The 23923-nt window shown below is 40.6% G+C and overlaps 1 protein-coding gene across 2 annotated transcripts in view; it reads left to right on the top strand.

Annotated features, from left to right (window-relative positions):
• Positions 1–14155, top strand: part of aff2 (AF4/FMR2 family, member 2) — a 141464-nt gene extending 127309 nt beyond the window's left edge. Inside the window, exons 18-26 of one of the 2 annotated variants that reach the window (XM_027280910.1) lie at positions 1545–1788; positions 2287–2420; positions 3673–3736; positions 4376–4512; positions 6329–6400; positions 7825–7918; positions 9032–9084; positions 10778–10995; positions 11803–14155. In XM_027280910.1, the coding sequence (XP_027136711.1) occupies positions 1545–1788; positions 2287–2420; positions 3673–3736; positions 4376–4512; positions 6329–6400; positions 7825–7918; positions 9032–9084; positions 10778–10995; positions 11803–11924 (1138 nt within the window). In that variant the 3' untranslated portion in view covers positions 11925–14155. Of the gene's footprint in view, positions 1–1541; positions 1789–2286; positions 2421–3672; positions 3737–4375; positions 4513–6328; positions 6401–7824; positions 7919–9031; positions 9085–10777; positions 10996–11802 lie in introns of both variants that reach the window. The other variant, XM_027280906.1, reaches the window with a different exon arrangement.
• Positions 14156–23923: the final 9768 nt, after the last annotated feature.

Here is a 23923-nt window from a genome sequence, read left to right as displayed (position 1 = left end):
AGAAGTATGAGAGCTCTCACATGCTTTCCTGCACACACACACACACACACACACACACACACACACACCAGCATCCACTTAAGGACAAACACACACAAATGCACGCAAATTAGCATAGTCATGCAGACATCAATTATGCTGTACACAGACACAAAAGCACACACAGTTTCTCACATATTCGCACATGCAGACACACGCATGGCGGCAACTAATTAGTCTTTGTCTCCCTGGTTTTGTGTACTATCACTAATGTCGGGGCTCGGGGCGATGTTCTGCGAGCTCAGCAAGTTTTCTCGCTGCATCAAACCCCCAGAGTTTCCAGGCAGAGGAAAAACATAAAAAATATTATGTGTTGTGTTGCAAACAATATGAGTCACAAGAGGTACAATAAGGCAGCTGAGGGAATAATCGTTGATGGGAAGGCAAAATTACAGCAATTTTAGAAGGAAAATATTATTCAGCAATTGCAAATGAAGCTGCAGCCAGATAGTTTGACACTGTAAGCTGAGCTGAGAGAGGTTGGATTTACATGCTCGGTCTTTGAGTCGTTCAAATTCATTTTTGAGTTTAAAAATTCAAAGAGAGATCTTCGTCTTTAGATACTTAGAGGTATAGAAGGAGTCATAGATAGAAACATAGAAGATAAAGTAGTAAAAATAATAGAAATACAGTCTTATAGGAGGGTCTTAGTGAGTTATAGTCCAGAGAGTAAGTCCATGAGAAAGTCCAATAGCAGTTCAAGGGGGGGCTAGGTGGAGTTATGGTTTGTTTGGAGGGTAAATAGACAGTTTAGCACAGAGGTGCTGAGGGTGGGATGGCTTGAAAATGGATGAGGCCCACGAGACCCATGAGAAACAGCATCAGGAGGGAAAAGATGCTGAAATTATACTTTATGATGAGTTTTCTTCCAGACATCCAAAGCAAAGCATGATTTTTACATTACAATAAAAAAATAAAAAATAAAAACACAGGTATGATCAGCCACTGTTTCACACAGATTGTTGCCTTTGGTACTGAACATTCAATTTGTTTTCATCATGAAACATGTTCTACATTTGCTCAATACTTACAGAGTGAAATGAGTTTGACAGGAGTACAGAGAGTAGATCTAGTAGACTGTAGAAGTCTGTTTGTAGAAGTATTTTTTCATCATTGATCGCAGGTTGATTGCATCAGGCATGGGGTAACACCATAAAGGGAATAATAAAATGTTATATTTGTTGGTTTATCGTTTGTTGCTGAAGTTTCAACAAGCCAAACATGGATTTAAAATTGACTAATTTATACTGGTGCATACATAGAACCTGGCATACAGCGACTGTGAACTATGGTACCTCTTCATCTCTCTCATCTTAACATGCCACTTTAGCAATGGAAGGTGTTAATTGGACCACAGAAGAGGCAATAGGTGCAAGTGAGCTAACTAATTAGAGCTTATATAGCCCGTGCAGTGAAAAGATAATATTCAGTTATGATAAATAAATGAATAATTACACTGATTCGTCATTTGTGTGTGTGTGTGTGTGTGTGTGTGTGTTCAGCAGCTCTCTAAACAGGAAGCAGTCTCGACGGCGGGACGAGAAGCTGCTCCCGCCCCTCCTGTCCCCCCTCTCTGACGATCCCCCTCGTAAACGAACCTGCGACAGCAGTTCCTCTCTCAGCCAGGAGGGCGGCAGCGCCACCGGGATGCTGCCCTGCTCCACCTCTTCGACCACCTCCGCATCCTCTTCCTCACACAGACACAGGAGAGGCGAAGGCAAGGCCTCGTCACATGTGAGAAATGGCAGCGTAAGTGATCGGCTATATATTCTGCAGCACTCCCATCGTCCACACTTTTGGTGGTACACTCCAACGATAGAAAGCCAGTGGCATCATCTTCTTGAAAATTGAGTTGGCCGCCTGACACCTGTTCCAAAAATAACCAGAGTTAATTGGCATGCCAGTTTTAAAAGATATGAAATCAACAGCATGACACACATCTCCACTGATGGGAGTCGTGTTTCCTTACCTGTAATTTGTCTTGAGCCACTAAAAGTCACTAAAACAGCATAAAGACATACATTCAATAAAGAAATGCAAAAGTACTGTAGGTGTTTATACAATTACATTAATGCATTTAAATAAACTGTTCATGATCTGCCTCATTCTTTCATTTCTACTCATAACAGTGAATTCAGCCAACAAAGTGGATCCGTCACTGTGAACGAGCAGCCAACAATAAACTTTAAGTGGCACACATAGTAACACTAAATAAGACGGTTATAACCATAAATTTAATGCTTACAGGAAATGGATCCCCACGGCGAGAAGCCCAGTGGAGACGGTTACCATGCCAACGGACAGTCCGACTCGGAGGTGTGGTCCGAACCGGTGACGGAACCCGCCGAACCTCGCAGGCCAAGGCTGTCGTTTAGCGACACGTATGTAGAAATAGAGTGCGCACCAACACACACACACCAACATGTCAACACCAGATTAATATTGACACATCAGCTTCATCTAGCAGGAGACAGCTTGTGTTTCCCCTTTACACTGAAGCTTGTCCTGTAGAAGATGTGATGCGTCTTGTTTCTTCATATTATTGACTCTCTCTGTCCAGACAAGTAAAAGCATCCATGTAAAGCAGAGCGGGGAGAGTTCTTTCCATTCAAGTATAATTACAGTAAACACTGGAGTTCACATTAAGGCCCGCCAGGCTGAATTTGACAGATGGATTGCTCTGTGGCACAAAGTGAAATTGTTTTATGGTGCACCACTTTTCTAATAGAAACACTTAAAGGTTTAAGGGGGCTTTATTTACAGAATATCGCAGAAATGGAATATAATATTCATAACTTTGTTTTCATTAGTGCACAATCACTGGAAAATAAGAATAATTGTGTTTTTGTTACCTTAGAATGAGCCTATTATATCGAGCCTACCATGTTGAACTGACATATTTCTGCAGTAGCCCAGAACAGACAAACTTCTGTTTGGCCTTTCATATTTTACAAATTTTGCAGCAACTCTAGTTTCTCCTTCATTCTGGAAAGGAGAGGGTGAGGCGACAGGGTTGCAATCAGCAGCTACACCACTAGATGCCACTAAATCTTACACACTCCTCAATACTTGTACGAGTCTCCTACTACCACTAATTTATATTTAGAGTAATGAGTCCAAAACATCCAATCCTAAAGGGACTCAAGGGAAATGCAGTCGACTCCAGCTGAATATTACTTGGTCCTGACTCGGGTCCTGTGTTGGGTCATGTAAACGAGGAAGCCACGATGACCTCTTATTTTGAAACAAGTCATCTAATTTGAGGGATGATGCCTCTTGACGCTGTATATTGGATGTTTTAAAGCACTCACAGTTGTAGGTTGAGGAAAATATCTGCAACTCTGAAACCTGGGAAGATGATACATCTTGTTACTTATTTGCCCCAAAGGGTTGGTGCATTATTCATGAAACAACATGTTTTGTTGTTATACTAAGGTTACATGGAGCCTGAGGTATGTATACCAAAGTAGGCTAATGTATATAACTCACTGCGAGTTACTTGTAGCCGGTGATTATGCAAATCACAAACAGGCGTCTCTCTTTTTTTTCCTTTTTTTTCCCGAACTTTTTGTTAAACGACGTGTCTCTGCGAACACACTGTTTATGCTCATCCTTCACTGTGCTGTTTTCTAGAGTCCACAGTGCAGACTACTACATGCAGGAGGCCAAGAGACTGAAGCACAAGGCCGACGCTTTGGTAAGATGTTGTCTTTTATAACTCTTTGTGTAATCGCTGAAAGAGACACACACACACACACACACACACACACACATCGAGTGTTACAAGAGGCAAAAAGAAGGCAGCCAGTCAGAAACACACAGCACACAAACACACGCATCTACTGTCTAGACTGTAATTATGTGTGTTCTTGTTCAGACGTGTGACATTGCTCATGTGTGTGCAAAGCAATCACAGAAGAATGAAAATCTATTTCATATCAAGGACTTGTACTGTGTAATTTGTGTTATTTATTGCACCATTTGTCTCCAAGGGAACACCGAATTTGAGGACTGATTATGTCTGTAAGATTATACAATATCAAAAGAATTATCTGATCCCACCCCCACCCCGAACAATGAAATGAGATTTATTTAACTTGCTATTTATCTTATGTTTATGCATTGTCTCTTCGGATTTATCTGTGGATTTGCATCTTAGTAGGAGATTATTCAAAGAGACTGTGCTGCTTATTCTGTCACTGTCTTATTCATGTCGTCTCTCTCGCGCTCTCTTCATCTACCCTTGTTTCTTTTCACTGCCACGTTCGTTCCTTTTTTTCTCCGTCTCTCATTTGTCTGTCTGTGTTTTTCTTTCTCCCTCGTCTCCGTCTGTTAGATGGACAAATTTGGCAAAGCGGTGAACTACGCAGACGGCGCCCTCTCCTTCATAGAGTGTGGAAATGCCATGGAGCGAGATCCGCTTGAGGCCAAATCACCATACACCATGTACTCCGAGACCGTTGAGCTTATCAGGTACTGTGTGGGTGAAGTGACATTATCAAACGAAATGAAGACACAGGATTTTGGTAAACACTTCATTTTAGAAGTTCCTTCACAGCACTGTGTCTCATTCTTAGTTTAATTGGTACACTTTGAGGCCATCAAAGTTTGTGTGAGTGCCGAGAGAAAGACTAAATGTTTATTTAACATCTATTGACAATACTGTAGTCCGAATGTTTCACACAGCAGCAAAACAGAAAGTAAAGTTGAACAGCAGCTACACTGAACTGAAGTCAGGTGTGAAACTTCCCGATAAAGAGTTGATAGGTATCCCTACTTTCTAATGAAATATAGAATAAAATTGCACGTATGCAGCAGTGATTCATAATAACGCTACCTTCTGTGGTTTGTAGACTCTTGCTAATGGGATGCTGAATCTTGCTGGACTGAGCTCAGATATCTGTGGCTGCCGATGTCCTTGTTGGTTTATTTAGATTCAGGGACACTGGAAAACTCTTTTGAAACATTGCTAGGACCGTGTGTGTGTGTGTGTGTGTGTGTGTGTGCTCGATAGACAAAAGTCCCGTCCTTCCGCTGAAAATGGTGGACATGCATTCCACAAGAACAAACATACACCGACCTGCACAAGCAGGTAAATTATATAACTGTCGATTACAGACAGGTGTTAGGGTTAAATAAATACTGAAGGTGCTTTGAATTTATTTTGCAGTCATCATTAATACGTCTCAGAATGATGTCTCCGATTTCCCCATATTCAAAACCACCATAATCAAAAATATCACCCCAGATTCACATGTAAAAAAAATACATCTCTTATAAACCTTGCCAGTTATCTTAAATATTCTGTATTGCATACTGCATGGTCCTCTCTGACCACAGAAAATGACTAATCAGAAGTTGAGCTTTTGAACAAGAGCTAAAACCTAATTAGCATGAAGCCAGAGCTGCATCAGAAATGTCCAGACTCTCCAACATTATATTTTTTTGTCTGAAGCTTCACACAGACCTGCAAGGGTTGCTAATGAGCGCAGTGTTGCATTACAGGATCTCTGCTATTTTTCAGCCTCTCTCAGCTAAAGTGCAACTTTAAGAGAGCAAACTGAGTGGAACAAATGACTGCTACGAGGGGAGCAGGCAGGGTTGTGACAGCAGGTTGCTGTAGTGGTAGAGAGCCTTTTTAACTGAAGGACTGAAGGTTCAAGCTCTGCCTGTCTGCGCTCATCCATCCTGCTGAAGTGTCCTTGAGCAAGACGGTGAACCGTCGCCAGCTGCAGGACTGCTGATCTGTGAATGTGGCCTTTGACCTCCCTGAGGAGGGAGCAGGAGAAAAGTACAAGGGTTTCCAGAGAGATCGATAAAGTATAAACGTATAACTCCGCTCTCCTGATTCACCTGTCACTGCTGACTTCGTTTTGATTAACCACCTCGCTAAGCAATCAGACGGGTCACTGAGGGCAGCAGGCAACAGCTGACCCCTATAGCATTTCTTTAAATATCTAATCAATAACTAAAGGAGGAATGCATCCTTCCGCGAGGTGAGATACAGCTGACCTGTAAGCTTGACTTGCCTCAGGGCACTTCAGCAGGGCCGTCGCTGGCTGTCAGCGAGCTGAAGGAATTAATCACCAGCTGACGTGCAGCTGTTTTATATTCTTTATGTTCATAGAGCAGCTCCTTGAGTGATTTTAACCTTGATTTTCTAATTAAAGTGAGCATTGAGTATACATGTATTCACCATCGCGAGAAGAATAAAGTGTGTTTTTTATTTCACGGCCATAAATCACTGGAAAATGTCAGCAGATGAGTAATGAGCGTCTCTCCCCTGAAGGTATGCCATGAGGTTGAAGAACTTCACCAGCCATTCAGCCACCGTCGCTGAGAAGAAGCTAGCGGTGTTATGGTATGATTCTCTCTTTGTTTGTGTGTGTGTGGGTACAGAATCATGTCTATCGATCTTAGAAATACTCACGCATTTTGACCAGACAGATTAAAAACAAGTATTTGCACCCATCCATCCATTTTCTTCCATGTATCCGTTTAGCAGGGTGCTCCAGACGTCGCTCTCCCCAGCAACACATTCCAGCTCCTCTTGGAGGATCCTGAGGTGTTAGCAGGCCATATGGGCTATGTAGTCCCTCCAGCAGGTTCTGGGTCTGCCTTGGTGTCTCAACACCTCCTGAGCCGCTTGTATCCGCAATCTCATTCTTTCGGCCAATACTCAAACCTCATGACCAAAGGTGAAGGTTGGAACGTCGATGGACTGGAAAGTTGAGGGCTTTGCCTTCTGAATCAGCTCCCTCTTCCCCATGACGGTCTGGTACAACGTCCGCAACGGTGCACCAACCTGCCGATCCATCTCATTTTCCCATCACTCGTGAACAAGACCCCGAGATACTTGAACTCCTTTGCTCCCAACCCAGAGGGAGCATTCCATCATTTTCCAGAAGGTGCTGACTTTTATCCCAGCCGCTTCACTCTTGGCTGTGTATCACCCCTGTTCGCCCCAATGCGTGGATTGTCCTGTCGGTCCATGGATTTTTTTTAAAATCCTGCCCTACTCTCACTTGAGTGTTGCAAGATGCATTCATAAGAACCTTCCTAACTGCTCAAGGATTGTCCTAAATGACCCGCTTAGTGGCATAGCTGCATGTTCGTTGGAATAATCAACACCCACAAACAACCCAAGAGTTAGCTGCCTGAAATCAGAAAGCAAGAAGAGAACAAATGTACGACGCGACCTGAAACAATTTAAGTCATCAGAGCAGCACCGCACTGTGACAAAACAGCAAATGGTTCAGCCGATCGGTCAAGGGGTCTCTGACAGCCGTATTATAGGTTTGTAGAAGGAGATAATGCACCACTGAGTGCCACATCCTGACGCCGACACGGGTCACATTGACCTGCATGAATGCTGTGAGGCAGCAGTTGGAGTGAGTAACTCCATGTTCATTCAGATAAAGGCGCTATAATTCCCAAAGTCAAATGTGTCGGAAGTGTTTTTCCCCCTGTGGAGACAATCTGTACCTGTGCCACAGATCTGACTAAGAAAATTGGTAAATGCTCGAGTTCGTACGAGTTGTTCCAGCATGAGACCCATTCAATCTTCCTGTGACGTTTTTCCTCTTGCAGCGATCCAAAACTATTTTAAGGTGTTTTTTTTTTTCTGCGTGAACTTTCTTACAGTCCTTACTTCACTGTTTCCTGAAGTCTCGGGTGCATTTTGTGCATATAACCTATGATGTGAAAATAATATTGAGGGATGGAGCTTTAAAGGGAATTTTGTACAGAGGTTTCATCTGCCTTCTTATGCTTTTGTTTCCATAGTAACCGCTGTCTGTCTCTGCTGTATCTGAGGATGTTCCATCTGAAGAAAGACCACGCTGTCAAGTACTCGCGGTCGCTCATGGAGTACTTCAAGGTAATACACACACACATGCACACACACACACACACACACACACACATACTCGGACATGGATTTTATTTCCTTGCCCTCTCTCTCATTTTCTCCCTCAGTGGTTGAAAAACATGAAAAGCTAATTACAGTCCCTCAAATGCATTTCATATTCATTCTCATGGTGCCTGTGCATTAATTTTGCATGGCGTTATTAAAATCCATTCTTTCTCTTTGATATTAATGTATTAATTATCTCCATCAATCATCGCAGTGGATTGTTAGGGTTTAATGTGCTTGTTTTGATTAATTATGTTTAGTTTAATTAATTGCTGAGGATGTCATTATCACAGTGCTGCATTTGCATTGATGGGATTGGATTTCTGCAAAGGGACCGACTGGAGTACGTGTGCGCAGGCTGTGAACATACAGTACATGTTGACAGAAAGAAAGAAAAATAAGTGAGATCAGTCGCAGCAGTTCATTTTCTAAATGAAAAGTCTGTAAAATACTTCTCAACATGACACATTAATGTGGATTTTAAGTGCTTGTCTCTGAGTAACGTTGCACGATTTAACATTCGGAAATTACACGTAATGTATGGAGCAAATCGGTGGCTCGGTGGGGTTCGGCTCATGTTATATTCACATTAAAATTTTAACCACTGAGCTGACTCATTTGTCAGAGCTCTCTCATATCAGTGATTAAATAAAAAAGTATTCATCAACAGATATGAATCACTCTGTTTCTGTATTATTAAATAAGTTATTTGAAGGTTATGACTTCTAAATTAATCATGTTAGTTGAGATTCCATGCCTCGTTTTTGATGTTTATTAATGTGCGCTGACCTTGTTGAACCGATAAATAGGAAGAGAGTTTGTGAAATATCTTTACTCACTTTATTGCTGAGAGTTAGAAGAGAAGATTCATACTACTCCCCCATCTGTCTGTTAAATATAAAGTTAGTAATTAGTATGCTGTTTAAAAGTATCAAAAGGTGAAACAACTGCATCTGTGTAAAAATCACAACTTGTAATTGGATGAAATTAATTGTTGAGCTTTAGAGGTGCTGCTAGATAGATTATGTTACCTTCTTTCCTGTTATTTTACTGTAAATTTCTCGTTTTCTGACCCAGAATTCGGCCAAGAGTTCACACCAAGCACCCTCTCCCTGGAGGACCAATGGGAAGTGAGTATACACACACACACACGCACACACACACACACACACACACACACACACACACACACACAGACATGCAGCATCATCCCCGCCACCTTCATCCACATAGATAATTGAGAATTTATAATTCACCGGAGCTTTGCTGCAAAATACCACGCTGACAGCCACTTCTTCAAACAAACCCCTCAGGAAGCAAATAAAAGGATTGATTTGTTGTAAATGTGAGGAGGAGACGACTGGAGGGGCTGCCGAGTGCCGGGTTGAGAGGGAGTGTTGATAGATGGAGGAGGAGAGGGGTGGAGGAGCTGTGTGGATGTGAAGCTAATGAGTTTGGACAGCTCTGACGCTGTACAACAGCGGGACTGGAGCTCGGTGTGTGCGGTGTGTGTGTGCGGCGTGTGTGTGTGTGTGTGTGTGTGTGTGCAGCGCTGAATCAGGCACGTCGTCGGGTCAGCGAGGGTCAAGGCCACATCACAGACATTACATCACTGCCAGAGCCACACACCCAGCTGTGTGAGGCATGTCGAGCATGACTGATGTTACTAGACAGTGAATGTCAGAAACTAATGTTGCTCCATGTCTGCTGGACGTGTAATTAGGCAAATGTTTACGAACACATTCGCCATAATAACTTGAAATGGTGATCACATGACAGTGTTTTAAATAAATGCAGCTTTAATACCACGTCTATGAAACATGTCGCCTCCTTTCACAGATATAGTGCTTTTCATCCCTTGTCCCCTTCTATGACGTCTTTTCCTTTCCATGTTGCATTTTCCTGACAGGGATAAGTATGATTTATCCCCATCAGCTGCACATCTCTTACCAACGCTCGCATAAAGTTCTGTGCTCTTAAAAAGAACGGGTTCCCTTTTTTGTTGCTGTCAGGTAGATTTTTCTACTTCGACTCCAGCCTCGTAATACACAATATAAAACGCGGTATTGAGTCGATGCAGGCCAGAAACAGGCACCCTTTTTACAGTAAACATATAAATATATGAAAATTAATATACTAATCTAATAAAAAATAATAATCTGGTTTTCCCAAGGCTATACATTGACCGGATCATCGGTTCTGCCAATTATTTGGCAGTGATAGGATGTTTTAAAACCGTCTGCTCTAATAAGCCATCTGTAACGTCACCCACCTGTCAATCAAAGCGTCCACGCTGTTAATTCTGCATAACTTTAAGCCTTAATATAAATTCACCCTCAGTACAGTTGTCATGAGCGGGGAAATTAGCTATAGTGACCAAAACTGTTTTTTGTACCAGGCTGTAAACATGTTTATTTCAGCTGTGAAGTTGGACATTTGAACATGGGGACTTATGGAGACTGACTCATTCTGGAGCCAGCCTCAAGTGGACGTTTGCGCACGTTTGTGCAGTTTTTAGTATTTCCGCACTGGCTTCATTTCTCAGCATCGGAGGCTGATACTGTATGTTTTTCCTCCTTCCAAAATTGAGTGTGGCCTTTAAAAATAGAAAACTAATGAAGACAGTATTTGGCAGACACATCTTTGGTGCCAGTGAGTCTGTTTGGAAAATACTGAACACTTGGCTGACAGACTTTAAAGCACACTTTCCTCTTTGGTTGGTATCAACTAACTCATATTCCCTTCCAGCATACATAAGTCCTGTTGAATTCATTTTAATTCTCTTGGTGTCACTGAGACTCACTGCGTCTATTTGTTCTTCAGGGTCAATGGGACTCCATCTCCCCTCTCACTTAGCCCTTCCCCGGCCAGCGGCGGCGGCGGAGGAGGTGGATCTGGGGGTGCCCCCGCCTCATCGGGAAGTGTGGCTATTCCCCAACGGATTCACCACATGGCTGCCAGTCATGTGAACATCACCAACAACATCCTGCGGAGCTATGAACACTGGGAGACGGCTGACAGACTGGCCACTGATAGCAACGGTAAGACTGATGCACCTTTACAGTCCTAACCTGACCTTCTTGCACCTGCTCAGGCGGACCTACAGTGACTGTCAGTGACCCACCACCATCGCTGTGTCTGGGTCTATTAAACTAGACTAAATGATGTCCCTTGGCCTGTCCTATCAAACAAAAGAACATACATAACGTGTGTGTAAGAGTGTAAGGAGGTCTACAGGGTCATCAGGTGGGCAACCTCTCAGTAACTGCTGTTTCATTGAGTTACAACACAGACGAGGCTCAGCAGTGTGTCCCACAACCACACACACACACACACACACACAAATTTAACACAGCCCTCTGTAGCAAGTTTGTCCACAATATCACCAGCTAACAACATGTCAAGGTAATTAGTATGTCGCTATGATTGGCAGCAAGAGCCAAACCACCATCCTCAGCCACCATGTCAAGTTAACTAGCATGCCGAATAAAGGTAAAGGTTTACAGGTCCAGTGTGTCCAGATTTAAAGGTTGAACCAAGACATGGACAAAATAAACACCGGCTCTGTATAGGGTATGTATTTTCTCATGAGGGTGAGTGTAGGGGGTTGCAATCCACAGCTACACTGCTAGATGCCACTAATCCTCTAAAGTTAGGATTGGATTTTCACAATAAAAATACCTTTATTTAATTTCCTTAATTAGATTCTTGCTCAACACAAAGCAGACATACAATAATTAAACCAAAAGGTATGACTGACCTGACACAGCACCACCCGAAAAAAAAAACAACAACACCCAGACTGTGTTCATGTGTTTAATTTGTGTGTCTCGCTCATCCTCCTGCAGAATTCTTCCAGGAGCTGGACTCGGTGATGGAGCCGTTGAGTCAGCAGAGCAGCATGACTGAGCTGGTCCGATACATCAGACAGGGACTGCACTGGCTCCGCATAGAGGCTCACCTGCTGTAAGGACTGGATCGAAGCCAAAATTTAAAAAGAAAAAAAAAAAAGAAAGAGAGAAATGGGCCTGGGAGCTAGAACTGGGATAACAAGTGAGATGAGACTCAGGACGATGCTTCAGTTCCCACTGGGATCCTTCAAATGACCCGACACCACCCACGGTAATGTAACGGCATAGATTGGGTGGATTAATTGGGCTGAAATTCACCTGAAATTAGGACTGAACAGTAACTAAGTTTGGGGAATTTTAACTGTGAATCACACAATACAAATTAGCATATTAAAAAAAATGTGGCTGATGCTGCTTTTTTTAGAGAAACTGTAGATCAGAGCAGGTAGCTTAAATTCCTAAAGGAACAATAGATGTTACAAACCTCCATGTGTCCTGAATAGAAATAAGAACCAGAGAGGGGGGGGAGGGAAAGGGTATTTTTACTAAGACAGAATCATTTTCAAAAAGATATGTGAGAGGCTGAAGTGATTAAGGAGGCTGGAGGTAGAGAAGGAGGATCTGCGCGAGCAGTGGCCTAGAAACGTGCCTGTGATTGGGACGGGAATTAAAGCCTCTGGCTGATATTGATCCAAGTGGAGTACCGGTCCAATCCATTAGATAAGGACCACGCTGGTAAAGGGGGCTCAGCTACAACCACTAGAGCTGAATTGATAGACGCTGAAGTTAGTCCTCTGCAGCTGTGTGCAGTAATTTAACAACATTCAGTAATTAGTCACACTTTGTGGTCAACGAGAGAATTTTACATTTTTATAATCCTGAAGAATTTCATCACAATTTTAAAGTTAATATTTTATATTATCTATTCTGCCATAGCCATTAAATTGTTGTCAGTGGCGGAGTCTGTCATTCCTAAATCTGGATTTGACTCTTAATTCTGGATTATCAGAATGTGATTCTTCAATTTTAGTGCCAAATACTAAAACGATATATCTAAATGTGCTTTTCTACAAACCGTTTCCACTTTTCATTTGGTGAAACCAAGGTAGTAGAAGTTAAATGTTGTCTGAACACAAACAGTCATCCAAAGATTTTGTCTAAATTTTTAAAAATAAAATGACAAAATTTAAAATTAGGAACTATCTCATGAAATAAGTAAACAAGAAGTCAGTCTCGACAGATTTTGAGCTTCAAAGCGGACATCACGCATACGCCGTCCATTCTTTATACTGATTTGACCAGATGCAATGTAATGCCAGCTTTTTGTACCTGACAGTTTGTGATACTTGTTGCAATGGACACATTTTAGTCCTAAAGGGTACTGAGGTTTGATACCAAATCAGATGTGGAGACTCTCAGTACAGTCCAATCAGGATAACCCTAACGTTAAAATGTGTCGCGTTAGATTGAGAGTTATAAGACCCGGTTGCAGTCCAGCAGGACAAGCACTCAAATCACTGCTCCTACAAATGAAGGGTTTCTTCCTCCAGAAAGAAAAGCATTTCTCTGGTTCTCCTCTCACTGGTTACGGGTTTTGGCGAGCTCTATTTCCCATAGCAACCCGCCCACTAAGGTGTCATTTACAGGGGGGAAAAACTACAAGATTCAGTCTGATTTGACTCTAATTAAACCACCGCCCACGTGCAGATCAAGTAAACAGGGTCAGAATCTCAGATCGGCTTTTCTGCCGTGATGTGAAAAAAAATCTGTGTATCAGCAGCGCTTAATGAGATCAAATCACCTGCTGGATATCTTGTCGTCGTTTCCCAACATTTGTCGGTGTCGTGTTGTTACTGTGTATACGTGTACAGCTGATTGTCAAGTCTATTTAAATCATTACCTGACTGGACAATAATGATGTTTGTGTACCATAATGTACAGACTGTGACTCCTGAAAACCGTGTTTGTTTTTTTTTGTTTTTATTTGTGTTTAGTGAATGATTCAATGTGAATGAATGAAGAAAATAGGGTATCTATATATGTGTGTGGGTGTGAGTGAGTGTGTGTCAACGCACAGGCTATGGCTGCATTTACACAGCACCAAACATAATCTGATTTTTAACCCTTTTTGGCACATGAAAACAAAAAGATCCATGCGACGGCTCCTCTGTTTTCACGTGTGCTCTTAAGACTTAAAATCTGGATTTTTTTTGTTTTTTTTTCATGGTCTCTGTAAATCCAGCACATCAAGCATGAGTTTTTAAGTTTTGGATCATTTGACCACCGCTGAATGTGTATGGCAGACAATGCGGATGTGAAAATTAATTTTCACTTTGACAAAAAAAAAAAAAAAAAAAAAAAAAAAAGAAAGAAACTCAAGTGCCTCTATTTGTGTCCAGTGGGAATTGCTCTATTTATTTAAGAACAAAGAATTAATCTAAATGATTTTCCATACCATATTGGTATAAATATGAGATTGTTTTTCGTAAAATCAAATGTTTCCACAAGCTTTTTACTGGCGTTTATGATGACACCAGGGTTTGGCTTTAAGAAAAATGTGTGATTTAACGTGTCAAATTTGCATCAGTTGCTGTTTTGTTTTTGTTTTTTTTTGTTTTTGTTTGTTTTCTTGATGATTTGAGCAAGTATGGGTTTGTCTGAAATGCCTGAAAAATTTAAAAACCATCGCATGCAATAACTGATAGCTTCAGACCAAGAACTACTTGTGTCCATTTTGAAAAAGAAAAAACAAAAAAAAACAAAAAAGAAACAGTCAGTGTATTTCTTGTCACATTAGTCATTTACAGTGTGAATGTCCTACATCACCTAAAAAACAGAGAGCCGCTTCGAATGCACAACACTAAAGCGAACAGTCCGACGGAGGTAATAAACGTCCAAGAGCATCAAGTCACATAAACAGGGAAAGTTCAACATTTAAGGAAATATTCTTATTTGCCTTCTTTCGGAGAGCGAGAGAAGAAGTTCGAAACCACTCTCATGCTTTTTTTATATGAGCTTAGCTTAGCATAAAGACTGGAAACAGGGGGAAACAGTTAGCCATCTAACTTGCACCTCTAAAGCTCACTGATGTGTCATAACATCTGTATCTAGCTTGATTAAAGATGCATATTATATTGAATTAATTGGATTAATTGGATTTTTTGTTTTGTACAATGCATACAGTGTTGTATTGTGACAAGAATTTGTTACAACATACTGCCCAGTCCCTCTATAAGCTATCCACTTCCAATGCTTGTGCTATTATATACAGTCTAGCACACTGACATGAGAGAGGTAACTGCTCAACAGCAAGAAAGTGAATAGAAGAATATTCTCCAAAATGTCAAACTGTTCCTTTAAAATGGACTCATGGTTCTTTATCTGAAAGCCTGAAAATGTTTACCAGGGAACATTGTGGATAACAGTTCCCAAACTTTACTCCCTGGTTGGTGGTTTTAACAAAAAAATGCCTTTTTTTTTTTTTAAGAGTTTTATTTTGTTGTTTGTTTTTTTGTTAATTATTTGAGGGTCATAAAGCCAAATTGTCCAAATGAGCCAATGAATTTCTACGACAGCCAACAAACAAAACCCACAAACTGTTTCCATTAGGCCGCAGTCATCAATAGTTCCACAGTGTTGCTCAGTCCAACTCAGTGATGTTCGATGTTGTTTTGTTTTATGGTGAAACAGTGATGTTACTATATGGTTATTGTTAATTTCACACAATGCTCCTTATTTTGATTATATGCAGCGGTACAATATACTTATACAATAATATGCTGTAAAATGTCAAAAACATTGCGTTGGTGACATCATGGGAAGCGTCGGTTTTCATCCCGTCATGCTACATGTCACATGATGGTAAATGTTGAATTCATGCAACAGTTTGTTTGACTATATGCAATGTCAGTATGTCTGTATATTCTGAAACGTTTCAGAGACAGACTGCCTCAGCATGGCCTTTTATTCTGCTGACATCTTATTAAATATCTCATTAGCTTCTGTTTCATTATCACAGTTGTCAACTTGTTTATCAAAAGCAGCAGTGACAGAAACAACGTCGCTGCTGCGGTGATTACAACAGAGAGCTAAGCAGACTGATTTATTTTTTTCACAGCAGATGGTTACAAGCCGATAATACAGTGATAATCTCTCCAGTAGTCTCTAATATTTGTTTGCGTTTCAGAAAATCACAAATACACTTTGATTGCTTTGGAAATTGCCAAAACTGCCTCATACAGTAAATGCACTAGCAGTATTTATAAGGACAATAAAAGTTAGTTTTTTTTCCTTGTTAAATTCCTGTAATCTACCAGAAAGCTGTTTTTTTTTTTCATCTTGGTTTTGTCTCTTTGATTGTCCTCAGTTGTATTGTCGGAGTCACAATGTTAAAAACGAGTGTTTGAAAGCGTTATTTGAACTTAGTCTCTGTTTATCCAGTAAGGATTTGTCACTAGAGGGAAACACTAATATGCTTTCACTACCGCACAGCTCAGTTCTAGAAAATAACATATTTTCTAATTTAGGCTTAATTACTGAGTAGTTATACCATTATAAGTCCCTTTCAAGTTACTCCTTAGTGCGATCTACTAATATTGTGGGAGAATTCACATCTTCAGCTGTAGCAGTTTGGCAACCAACATTACTTTATATCTGTGTTTATTTATTGTGCAGTACAATACACTTACAGGAATAGTTTGACATACGCTTATGTGCTTTTTCCCCAAGACAAGAAAAACAAAACCACACTCATGTCTGTCCATTAAGTACGGACCTTGAACCACGAGGCTATTAGCTTAGCATGAAAATTTAAAGAAGGTTTAATCCAAAACCTCTACCTAAAACTATTAATTTGTTGTTGTTTTTTTCCAAATTTCTGTTTAAACAAGCGAGACGCAACGTAGCTGGTTCTAATTGCCTCAAAGCTCCACACTTAACGCACATGATGAGAACGGTACCAACACGTCAACATCTAACTTGTGGGAAGAAAACGCACATTTTCTAAAATGTTACGCCATTTCATTAATCAGCACTTTGTGTTGTAGATGATATAAAGCTGCCGTATTAAGTTAATGTACTTGTAAACATAAAAGAACAGCCATACGGAGGTCAAACCTATAAATCATCAAGTTAATCAAAGCTCGATTTTACAGTAAACACAAAAACTTGTAGTAACGGTAATATTCCCTTTGAAAGCTTGTCAACCTCTGCCGAGGTGTTGGTTTCAGTCTCGTGTGCAGTTATTTTGTAATAGCTATTATTGTATCAACACTGCGACACAATCACGCAGGGATTCATTAAAGGCCCAACCCTAAAAAACAAGAAGTTTTCAGTCCGTCTGTCCCTGCAGCTGGTCTCAGTGGTGATGCAGAATGTATGCCCAGGTCAGTTCAATCCACAGCTCTGATTTTTGTCTTTAAAAAGGTTCAAAATGTAGCAGATTAACTAAAACACATCGCCCACCATCAGTGGTCATTAAAGCCAGATCTTCTCAGAAACAGAACCCCCCTTAATCATGAACTTTGTCACGTCTTTTAGACACTTGAATCAGATTTCACGTGGCATTTATTGGTGTTAAAATGCTGCACTGCACCTTTTTAAACTGTTGGTTGGTCGTTGGGTTTTGTGCATTGACGCGATGCCTCTGATTTCAGCTGTTCAGATCTCCGTCTGTGGTTCTGGTGTACATCCGCTGGCTAAACACACAACATTGTAAAGATTTCTACGAAACATCTGAGAACACATCCGTCCGAACATGGATCGCATTGTACTTTTTAAATGTGTTGCACAACTTCAGCTGTTTTTTCCGTTTCTATCAGTGCTATATTTTGGCCTTTTATATGGTTCTTTTTATAAATGAAGTTGTTCTATGTGTTGATCAGAAGTTGTGATGCAGTTCCATTGTTTTTAAATATTTAATGTCTCTAAAATATGGATTAAAATCTGTTTAAAGCAGTGGCCCTGCTGTTCTCTGGTCTTATTTTTATTTATTTGTTTTTGTCTTTCTACAAACTTGCACTCGTCCTCTTTCCAGATTCAAGCTTTGCTTTCATACTGCATAATGGAGTGTTTTTTATTCACTAAATAAGAGAAAGCAAACACACACTCGGTGTATTTACACTGTTATGCACAGTTTTACAATGGGACCGAGATTTCTTAATGAATAAAATCTGTCCGATTTTACACTCAAGATTCTTTTATAAATAAGACTTTAGCCTTTGAGTGGCCTTGATGTATTACATTATAAGAGCTGAGCTAGTCTTCTTATTAATGCTAATGGACTCTTATTTCTACATCATAACAACTATTAGCCTGCTTCACCATGCATGATTAATTCATTGAATATAGCCCCACATTAGAATTCAAGAGGGAAGAAGAAGAAGGCCGTGTGTCTTGAGAAAGTAAGAGGAATTGTGTTAAAAAAAAAAAAGAAGCTTGATGGACTTCAGAGTGTGTGAGAGGAATGAGGAGAATAAAGAACAGAGGAAGACAAGGAGTCGAATTTAAAGTGTGCATTTTCGCAGAGACATAAATCCCATCTAATGAAGTATTTCCCTAAATGACTCAGGAGGTGGAGAGCCTATTTGCAGACCCCGAGACATATTAGGTGAGTGTGTGTAAAAGGTTTGTGTGTGTCCTTGGTGTAGAGCCGACGCACTGACAGCTTAGATTTATAGGTTTAATTGCCATAGGTAACCATGCAGTCAAATAAGCTCTCAGAGATATGGTTTAGCATCACACACACACACACACTAAACACACATGAACACAGAGGCTAAAATGTATGGACACACACATATATTGGAGCAATAAGTGTCCATTAGCCCCAATGGGAAATCTGACCTGAGCAGATCTGAAAGTTAAAGCCATGAATATGCACAACTATAGATGACTCCACCGTATCAATAATGTGACCTACTGGACTATTGCAATCCACTTCTCTCCAGCATCAACAATAAATCACTCTCATGCATCCAAGTAGTTCAGAGCGCAGCAGCGAGGTGTGTAACCGCTTTTAACCATAGACAGTATAACAAATGGACGTCGCTCCCGTGATGTCACCAACAGGTTTTTGAAGCTCGGAGTGTGTGGTGGCTCTAAAAATCTGCAAAGACGTGGATTATTGGTGGACATGAGGCGGGCTGAATGACACCTGGGTGCCTAAACAAGCCACCTGTAACAGCACCCAGGTGTCAATCAAAGTGTGCGTGCTCTTAATTCTGCATAACTTTAAGCCTTGATATAATCTGAACAGGTGAGTTGTATATAAATTCACCCTCAGTACAGTTGTCATGAACGGGGAAATTAGCTATAGAGACCAAAACTGTTTTTTTGTACCAGGCTGTAAACATGTTTATTTCTGCTGTGAAGTTGGACATTTGAACATGGGGACTTATGGAGACTGACTTACTTCTGTAGCCAGTCTCAAGTGGACATTTGAGGAACTGCAGTTTTTGGTATTTTGGCTTCATTTTTCACAATCACGGAGGTTACCGCTTGTATTAACAGAGGACACACATTACCCTGATTTCCCTTCACTAGCTCATTGAGTGTTTTAGGATTGATTTTAAGAGTTTACTGATCACTTTTAAAGCCCATCAGAGTCTGGCCCCTAACTAAATTACCAGCATGTTAACCCTGTACGAGTTGCAGCCCTAGATCCTCAGGCAGGTCACTTCTGGCTCTTCCAAGGTCGAGGCTCATAACTAGCTCATAACCAGGGACCCTCGATTTTGGAACGACCTGCCCGAGGAGATAAGACTCGCTGATTCAGTGAGCTCTTTTAAATCACTTCTTGAAACTCATTTTCACAGACTAGACTTTTTGTGATGTCGTCTTTTTATCATCTTTTTATCCTTTTAGCCTCAATGCCATTTCTGCCTTTTTAATGTCAGCTTTTCTTTTTAAAGCCTCCATCTTATATATATACTCATACCCCTTATTCTTTTTATTCTAAGCTTTTAGAAATCAAAGTTTTTAACCAATTTACCACAAATACTCTCGATTGTTACTTGTTTGGCACTTAGTAAACCCTGGTTTTAAAGGTGCTTTATAAAATAAAGTCCACTCAACAGCTCAGTTAAAACACTGGATTTGCACTTAATTTCCAAACAGTGTTCAGACAGCTGGACAGAAACAAAGCTAATGTGGCATAAGTGTTTGAACTTACTTACTTTACATGTAGACTGAAGTGCGAGTTCCCCCATGTGAGCAGGAGCTTTTCATTATCAGTTCCCATGATGTAATCTTAAAGATAATCTGAATAAAATGATCTGATTGAGAAGCAGAGAGTTGATTTTAAATGTATTCAAATCAAATGCAGAGCTCTGGAGTCGACTTCAGATCTTTGGAAGTGTAGCAAATACTAATGAGAGGAGATTTTCTCTTTTAGTTTTACAACCTAGCTACTGACAATCACAAGCAAATGGTGAATATTACGGCAGACGAAAAATAATTCTGCTCGTTTTCTCATTCTTCATGTCTAGTAGTGCCCAGTGTGAGCTGGGTTGGGTTCCAAGCCAACCATCACAACCACAAATAAAGTTTAATCCCAAACTTGGAAACCGGTTTTTGCTGATGTGACCTGGTTTAGGTGTTTGTGTGATCTGCTCAGGTAATTTGTTTCTTTTCTGTTTTTTGTTTGTGATAGGACAGTATAAAGGCCACCGGGGACGCACCGCAACCAAGGTCAAAAGTTAAAAGTTAAAAGTTGTATGTAGTAAGGATGAGAAATATTTGTCCTTACAACATAAATTTTATCTTCTTGTAATGTGGAAAGGCCTTAAATTTTAAGAGCTAAAGGGATTTAAGGGTTACACAAAGCAGAACATAAAACTGTCCAGTTTGAACAAATGATTTCCTGACGATGACAGCAGCTCCAGGCTCTTCAAATAAATGAAGGAGGAACAGAAACAAATCAATGACCACAGAGATTGCTGTTGGTGAGATTGTGAATAGAAACAAACATTTTCTTTTTGATTGATTATTCGTCTAAAAATGTGTCAGTGTTGACCTACATGTCTACAAAACTTGTGGACCTCAGAGTGTGGAGACTCACTCTTCACACGACCAGATCAAGTCCTGATATAAAAGGGGGTCAAAATTAAGCACATGTGGTTTTCAGACCAGAACTTTAGATGTAAACAAATAAGACAAAGACATTCTGGTGTCATTTGGATCCATTCTGGAGTGCCACAGTAACCCAGACCGAGCTGTGGCCAAGACCACTGGAGTGGTTTCCTGTTGACTTGGTAAATGATAGATGTGAAAATGCTCATTTTTATGCTCCAGTTTTTTTGCAGCCTTGTTACAAAACTCTAAAATCAAAGTGATTGGAAAATGGGAAAAACTATAAATGGAACTTTAAAATCAAAAATGAAATGTTGGGACTTGCATCTGGAGACAACAAAATAAAAAAATAAAAAACAGAATTTTTACCTTCCTGTGATGCCGTATGCACAAAAGCCGAGAGCTTTATTTAAAATGCTCATCTCACTCTCCAAACTGTAACCTGTTTTTTTTTTACTACAATAGAAATTTCATTAAAAAAATGCATTTAACTCAATTTTCAGAACCTCTCACCAGCAACCACCAAAGAGTCCAATATCAATAAAATCAGCCCAATCAGAAAATTAATTCCCTCTCTTGCGTCGTGCAGTGGCAATTGTAATAGATTAAATTGCCACTCTTGCTTTGCCACATGTTTAAAATGTCCATTATCCATTAGCTTGTACCACCCTGGACAGGTCAATCACAAGGCCGACATGTAGAGACAGATCCATCCACGCTGCCATCACACCTAAAGGCAATTCAGAGTCACTGATTAACTTAATCTGCATGTCATACACAGGAAGGCTCCAAGTTCGAACCCAGAACCTTCTTGCTGTGAGGCGACAGTGCTAACCACCGCAGAAGTGATTGTTAAAACACGGGGCTTTCCTATTCAGCTCCGCGGTTCACAACCCCGGCGGCGCTAATGAGGGAAGAGCTCGTCAGCTCTAATTGAATGACTCCTGATTAAACTGGTTTCACATTGGCAGCCAACATATCACATCCTGTCTGACTTCTAACTGCCTGCTTCCTCCATCCTTCACTTGCTCTGGAGATACAGACGTCTAACGCCGGCATGTTTGAAGACATAAATACTGTGGCTTACTGCAAAGGACTAAAAGACACAACATGCTGTTAATAAAAGGTGATGACGTCTTGCTTTTTGTGGGCAGTAAGAATATAAAGAATGTCTGCGCACTCAGGTGCATAATTATTAAGGTTGAATAGACCACTGCTAAGGTTAAGGCCATGCTGGGAATTATGGGAGGTCACCAAACTCTGCATATGAATGGTAATTGAAAGGTGTGCTGCCCTAACAGCAGGAGAAATGTCAATCAAGCCTTGAATGTGCACACACAATCCTGAGAAAAGCACATATATGGGTGTGTATCCTGTGTGTGCAGGGCCCTTAAATGGAGGCTTTTAGTATTAAAGTGGCTGTGATCAATATCCTCGTAATAACAGTGTATCAAATGACGTGAACGCAGTGCGAAAGGGGTCGCTTGTGATGAACCCTACAGAGAATTATCACCTGAATCAGCAGCTTCTTTCAGCTTTTACCGAGCTTTATGGCTTTAGCTGTCCAGCTGAAACTTTACCGTTGTGGTTCACTCTCGCTGCTCTCGTATTGTTTTATTCAGCTACAAGAGACAGACACAGTTAAAAAGAAAATTATAAAATAAAAGGGCACCAGCACACAGAAAGCCAAGAGGCATTTATGGTTAAGCAATTGCAAAGCTTTTCTAGCATGTTTAGCAGCTTATATGGCACCGCATTGCGTTTTCTCTACTTACCCCAGAGGGCACTTGATGTTTTATCTACCATAGGAGCATCCGAGAGGAGGACACTAAGAGTTTTAAAGGTGGATGATTGCCCATGACTGCAAATGAAGATGTTACTCTGTAACCAAGATGTAAAAGTACTTTAATAACTTAAAATGTGATGATATGTCAGTGTTGTTGTTTGTTTCCAATGCTCCCAAATGGACAAAAATCAATCAGTTATTGGAGAGAAGAGTATGTTCATGAACATGTTTGCATCAAGCGGCAACCTCCGTGTCTGTGAAATAAAGCCAGTGCAGAAGTGCCAAAAACTGCAGTTCCTCTAACGTCCACTTGAGGCTGGCTACAGAAGTGAGTCAGTCTCCATAAGTCCCCATGTTCAAATGACTTCACAGCAGAAATAAACATGTTCACAGCCTGGTACAAAAACAGTTTTGCTCTCTATAGCTAATTTCCCCGTTCATGACAACTGTACTGAGGGTGAATTAATATAGAACTCACCTGTTCAAATTATATTAAGGCTTAAAGTTATGAATAATTAACAGTGTGGCTGCTTTGATTGACAGGTGGTGCTATTACAGGTGGCTTGTTTGAGCAGCCAGGCGTCATCCAGCCCGCCTCAGGTCCACCGATAATCCACGTCTTTGCAGATTTTTAGATTAGCTGGGAGGCGGAAGAAGAAGAAAAATCCATCGTGAGATGAATGATGACGATAACATCCGTCCGTTGGTGTAGTGCAATGATAAATTGGTGAACTACTCCTATAAATAATCAGCTTATTATTTTATTGTACTGTATATTTTTTTAGATAAATAACAGCACAAATCCTTTTCCCCTTTATTTCTCTTGTCACAAAGTTTTTGCATTTTTACGGCCTCCTCCTAAAGTCTACCAGTCTCTATTGACGTTGGCAGATCCGTCACTCCAAGTACAACACATGGCTTAGAAAGAAACGCTGCAGGAGCAAATTTAATTAACAGATAGTGTTAAATACAGCTGCTGACATGGGCCTCTCTCACTGTGCACATGTTGACTTGTCAATCACGGGTGAAACTAATAACAATATTTTGGGGTGCTCTGGTGTCAGTGTCCAGCTATTACTTGAAATGGCTTGCTGGTACACCTACATGCAGTGAAAGCATAATTATTGTTATTACGGCACGGGTCGTGTCCCTCGTGTCCTCCTCCCTCCATTATCCACATATGCAGCACTGATATTTGTAAGTTGCTATTGATTACTGATCTATAAACCAATATACATCATTTAAAGCTGAAATATACCCTAT

The sequence above is a fragment of the Larimichthys crocea genome, chromosome I (assembly GCF_000972845.2).
Source record: "Larimichthys crocea isolate SSNF chromosome I, L_crocea_2.0, whole genome shotgun sequence".
In the NCBI taxonomy this organism is placed as follows: Eukaryota; Metazoa; Chordata; class Actinopteri; family Sciaenidae; genus Larimichthys; species Larimichthys crocea.
The sequence above is the reverse complement of the archived record's forward strand: the minus strand, read 5'-3'. Positions and strand labels throughout refer to the sequence as shown.